The 5762-nt window shown below is 57.7% G+C and overlaps 1 protein-coding gene across 1 annotated transcript; it reads left to right on the top strand.

Annotated features, from left to right (window-relative positions):
- Window positions 1-510: 510 nt before the first annotated feature.
- Window positions 511-3349, top strand: FOXL2 (forkhead box L2). The gene has a single exon (XM_027959904.3). It carries the CDS (start codon window positions 890-892, stop codon window positions 2021-2023), a length of 1134 nt encoding a protein of 377 aa, XP_027815705.1. The 5' UTR covers window positions 511-889; the 3' UTR covers window positions 2024-3349.
- The last annotated feature ends 2413 nt before the right edge of the window (window positions 3350-5762 follow it).

The raw sequence follows: 5762 nt of genomic DNA on the forward strand, positions 1-5762 counted from the left end.
GGGCTGATTTTTCCAAAGCCACCGCTCAGCCCTCTCCACCCCACCCCCGTCCGGCCCCCTCGCCGTTCCGCCCCTCCCCCGGGCCCGAGCTAGTTTAGCCCCGAGGCAGCGGCGAAGGGCAGAGCAAAGGAGCCGTTTTCTTTCACCTGGACGCTGCGAGGAGGCTTGGCGCGCCTCTCCGCGCTAGGGCCCGAGTTCCTCGCGCGCGCGGGCCGAGGGCGGACGGACCTCGCCGGGGCCCGCGGCATCTCCCGGCCCAGTCCGCAGAGCGAGCACCGGCAGATTCAAGGGCTTGTGAAAGCGTGAGCGCGGCTGTCCGCCGGGCTCCCTAAGCTCGCTGGGAGGGGGCAAGCCGGTCCGGGCTGTACGGGGCGTTTACCAAAAAGTGACTTGGAGATGAACTCTCCCGTGCGCGACTGGCCGCCCCGCTATAGGGGCGAAGGCGCCTGACGCAAGCGGAACTCGGCGGAGCCCATACGAATCAGAACAGAGCGAGGCTCCTGGCGCTCTGGAAACTCCAGGAGGCAGCTCCGCCAGAGACGCGGGTCGTGTCTCGGGAAACCGGAGGGTGGGGGGAGGGGAAGAGCGCAGAAAAGAAAACCCACCGAGGCGGGGACTGGCCTGGGCGGGGAGGGGCGGCGGAGCTGGAGCCCCTCTGTTGGGCGGACTCCCCATGGCCAGAGGCTAAGCTCCACTCCCGCCGGCCGCTCCCTTGGGGAAGGGAAAGAAGAGGAGAGAGGAGCGAGAGGCCGCCAGCAAGAGCGCGGGCGGCATCCGCGAGTCTGCAGAAGTTTGAGACTCGGCCGTGAACGGACTTGTGCGCCCGGATTCTTTGCCGCGCCAGCGGGAAAGAGCAGGGACTGCCCGGCCGCGGCGCGCCGGCTTTGTCATGATGGCCAGCTACCCCGAGCCCGAGGACGCCTCGGGGGCCCTGCTGGCCCCGGAGACCGGCCGCGCAGCCAAGGAGCCCGAGGCGCCGGCGCCGCCCAGCCCGGGCAAGGGCGGCGGCGGCGGTGCGGGGGCAGCCCCGGAGAAGCCGGACCCGGCGCAGAAGCCCCCATACTCTTATGTGGCGCTCATCGCCATGGCGATCCGCGAGAGCGCCGAGAAGAGGCTCACGCTGTCCGGCATCTACCAGTACATTATAGCCAAGTTCCCGTTCTACGAGAAGAACAAGAAGGGCTGGCAGAATAGCATCCGCCACAACCTCAGCCTCAACGAGTGCTTCATCAAGGTGCCGCGCGAGGGCGGCGGCGAGCGCAAGGGCAACTACTGGACGCTGGACCCGGCCTGCGAGGACATGTTCGAGAAGGGCAACTACCGGCGCCGCCGCCGCATGAAGCGGCCCTTCCGGCCACCGCCCGCGCACTTCCAGCCCGGCAAGGGGCTCTTTGGGGCAGGAGGCGCTGCGGGTGGCTGTGGCGTGGCGGGAGCAGGGGCAGACGGCTACGGCTACCTGGCGCCCCCCAAGTACCTGCAGTCCGGCTTCCTCAACAACTCGTGGCCGCTACCGCAGCCGCCTTCGCCCATGCCCTACGCCTCCTGCCAGATGGCGGCGGCCGCCGCGGCGGCTGCGGCGGCCGCGGCAGCCGCGGGCCCGGGCAGCCCTGGCGCGGCCGCGGTGGTCAAGGGGCTGGCGGGCCCGGCCGCCTCGTACGGGCCGTACTCGCGCGTGCAAAGCATGGCGCTGCCTCCCGGCGTAGTGAACTCGTACAACGGTCTGGGAGGCCCTCCCGCCGCGCCTCCGCCGCCGCCGCACCCCCACTCACACCCGCACGCACACCATCTGCACGCGGCCGCCGCACCCCCGCCGGCCCCGCCGCACCACGGGGCCGCCGCGCCGCCCCCGGGCCAGCTCAGCCCAGCCAGTCCGGCCACTGCCGCGCCCCCGGCGCCCGCGCCCACCAACGCACCCGGCCTGCAGTTCGCCTGCGCCCGGCAGCCCGAGCTCGCCATGATGCATTGCTCTTACTGGGACCACGACAGCAAGACCGGCGCGCTGCACTCGCGCCTCGATCTCTGAGAGCGCAGCGCGTGAAGGCTGCGAGGAGGCAGGGACCCGCGACGCCCGCCTTGGCCGCAGCAGCCGGCCAGACCGCGCGCCCGCCGGGGCCCCCTGAGCCAGCGCCCCCCGCCCCTCTGCGCCTCCTCGCACTCCTCGGCTCCTCTTGCTCCTCTTTGTCTCCGCTTCTCCCCGTGTTCGCCTCCGTGCCCTCTTTGCCCTTTCGCTCCTCTGGCCTGCAGGCCGCCTCTCCACGCGTTTTCCGCAGGCCTAGCCTTCTCCGGGCACCTCAGCGTCGGGGCTGGACACCCGTCGCCAAAATTCACGGCGGAGAGGAAGTGCCCGGGGCCGAGGTGCAGCCGGGCTTCGGCTGCGCAGACCTCCTGGCCTTTTCTCACAGGTCGGTGCACTCGCACTCGGCCCTCCGCCGGGCTGCCGCGCCATCCTTGGCTAGAAGCGCCGGCATGGGCCGGCAACAAGACCCGCGCCGCCCGAGAAAGGGACAAACGGATGTTTGCTCCGCGTACCCTTTTGGAGCTATTCAGAAGCCCCTTCCTGGGGCCCACTGGGCAGGGCGGGGGTTGGGCTGGATCAGGGAGCCGGGTCTGCCTCGCTCGGCGGCCTGTACCCGGGTTTACACAGCATCCCGGCTCGGAGAGAGACTGCGTTTCCTCCGCTCTCCATCCCGGCGCTTGGGGCCCCTTCAGGCACGGGCGGCTGGCTCATGTTTTGCTAAAAAGATTACGAGGGCTATTTTAGATAATATAAAAAAATATTTTTTAAAGGAAAAAAATTCACCGGAAAACCGGCGAAGTATTGTGGCCTTGGAGTTTGCTAAAGCAAAACATGAAAATCTTTTGCAGGAGATTTGAAGAATTCCTGTCGGGCCTTCAGAAAGCTATGTTCAGAGAGGTAGGAGTACATGCCCAGTATCAGATGGTTTCCTTTACAAATTAGAGCATTTCACCCCTCAGCCTATCTTTTTTTTAAAAGTCGAAAACAAATTTCCCCCTATCTTCCGATGCCAGCCCTGAGCGGGGAGATCACTGTCTGCCTGGCCGAAGCTGCAGGGTCGTCTCATTCCCTCCCTGATTTTTGTTTTTCAAACGTCTTGCTTCTCCCACTTTGGGCAAGAGAAATGTGAAACCCGGCAGCAGTCGGACCAGGCGGGCTTGTGGCTCCGAGCCTACGGGCCCACAACTCTAGACCTGGTTGTTTTGTAGTGTGTCGTTCGGAGGACCAAATTTTTCTAGAAAGAACTAGAGCACTTTTGTTGTTCTGTTGTTTGTTTGTTGTTGTTGTTTTGTCTTGTCAATTCTCGAATAAATTTTTTGTTCTTTCTTTTAACACGGACTTACATTATTTACATGGCGCCTAACTTTGTTCCGCAGCTAGTTAAAACAGGGAGATTTTCTGCAAAAAATGTATCCTTTCTCAGATAAAGGAGGGTTGAGGACGGCCAGAGTGGGGGGCCTTTGTGGTTGTTGCTGCCGCTTTGTTTTCCCGGAATTGTTTGTTTTGTGTGTCATCGCTGACTTGTTGCGGCTGTTTCACGTCATGGGAGAGGCTTTATCTGCCGTGGTTCTTTCACAAGGCCCACTGTAGGTAGGATTTGTTCTATTTTTGCATCCATGCAAGTTTGAACTTTACCTCTTACATAGCCATGCTAGGTGTATGGGTCATGTTTGTATTATATTGTCTTTATGCTATTCAGTTTTTCCAGCTATATCTAACAGAAGAATTTATTCCAAATAGATAAAATCTTCGTTGTGGTCAAACCTCTGTACAAGTGTAACGAGTGACTGGTTGCCTTATTTTTAATAGTCGGAATTCATTTACCTTGACATATGTGTAAGAGATTTGGGGATATCAGAGAGAGGTGGCTATAGAAAATTTAATCTTTTCTCTCTTTTTCTTTACTGAGACTCTTCAACGAATTAAGACTGGCGCTTCTGTGCAGGCGCACAGGCAGGCATTTGACTGGATTGCAGGCTGCTAGAGGGATTATGCATTGGAGAAGGAAATGGCAACCCACTCCAGTGTTCTTGCCTGGAGAATCCCAGGGACAGGGGAGCCTGGTGGGCTGCTGTCTGTGGGGTCGCACAGAGTCAGACACGATTGAAGTGACTTAGCAGCAGCAGGGGGATTAGAGGTGGTCAGCATTGAGTCCTCTGGTAAGATGACAAATATTATCCAGCTCTCACCCCCTCTTCGGTTCAGCTTGAGCAGGACCCGGTGCCCAGCCACATGTTGCTCTCTGCCCCTCACCTAGCCTGTACAGCAGTGACCACAGGTCTAGGCCAACCAGTAACCTGGGAGGGGCTGCCGGGATCTTCTTTGGGCATCCTGGGGAGGCTAGAAGGTGGAGGATGAAGCTGTGCGGCTTCTGAAAGGCATCACACTGAGACCAGGACTGGAGCCTGCCAGGGCCAGGAGAACCAGAGCACACTGCAGATACGACTCAGCCAGCCGGGGCAGGCAAGAAGCCCAAGAAGCTGATCAGGCTTGGTGTCTGAGGGTTTCTGGCAACCTGTTGCAATTTTGTCTGGCTGACTAAGGTGAGTAGCAGAAAAGAAGGTGGACTGCTGCATACTTGTCTTTGCTTTCTGTGGTGTGAACAACTATCTCATGGGCAGTCGTATAGTCTATACCTCCTGTAAATGAGTGTGTGTACGGTGTAAGTTATGTCCTGGTTACAGGGAGGGCAGTGTCTATGTCTGTCACTTACCTTCGGAGAAGGCATGTATTTTAGGCATTGTACTAATCGTATCACTAATTCAGGGAATTCTTCCTGGGACCACAGTGTGTGTTGCATTCAAAAGTCATTGGTAACATGTGCAGTTATGTTCTGGGTATGTAATCTTGGTTTGCTGAATGAAAACAGAGTACACACAGAGCCTTTGCTTCAGCTGGTTGAGGCTCTGTTCCAAGGCTAACTCCCAGCACCCTATAACTGCTATTCCAAGCAGAGAAAACAGAGGAGGGAAATCTGGGTAGAGGCCCTGGTGAGGTGGGAAAATGTCCTAGGCCTGCACTAGAGGACAGACCCTCTCTCGGTTCCTCAAGAACTGAAAGGCGAGAGGCACCCGTGACAGGGGAAAGAGCAGTAGCCTCTCCCAGTTTGGAGGATAAGATGAAGGAATCTGGGAGGGATTCCTGGTCTACACAGGGATTGGAGGAGTTGAGAGAAAGAAGCCAAATCAACCCTGCTTCCCCATGGATGCCCACAGGAAGACATCTGTCTCTAATTCCAGCCCCAGGAGTTTCTGCAAAACTCTATAGTTTGGTCATTTCCCCCCAGTGTTACAAGTTCGGGGCAATGGTTGACTTTCTTCATCTCTCATTTCCTTTCTTTCCTCTCCCTCTTTGAACTTTTGAGTTTCTGTTAGAGAAGATGATCTAAGGAATTCTCTAAGCAAGGACAAAAGTATTTAAGAGAGTTCTTGGTACGTAGCAATTATGCCTTAGCATATACAGTCTGGTCTAGATAGCCAGACCACATGGGTATATGTATATATGTCTGCTAGAGTATATTGTAAATACTACGTAAATAGTTTGATACAAATACACTGCCAATTTCAGCATGTCCTGGATAATGAGTTGCTACACATGGCATTGAATGAGGAGTACGTGTGTACTTATATGCATGTAAATATCCTCACACTCAGCACTGACAAGATGAGCACCCCCCTCACATTTACACACAAATTCTTGGTCAACCCCACACCCTAGAAGTGCTCAGCCAGAGTACTTGGGTTCT

The sequence above is a fragment of the Ovis aries genome, chromosome 1 (assembly GCF_016772045.2).
Source record: "Ovis aries strain OAR_USU_Benz2616 breed Rambouillet chromosome 1, ARS-UI_Ramb_v3.0, whole genome shotgun sequence".
Taxonomy (NCBI): domain Eukaryota; kingdom Metazoa; phylum Chordata; class Mammalia; order Artiodactyla; family Bovidae; genus Ovis; species Ovis aries.

Excerpts from the sequence above, each read along its gene's own strand:
- FOXL2 (XM_027959904.3), top strand. The coding sequence starts at position 890 with ATGATGGCCAGCTACCCCGAGCCCGAGGACGCCTCGGGGGCCCTGCTG.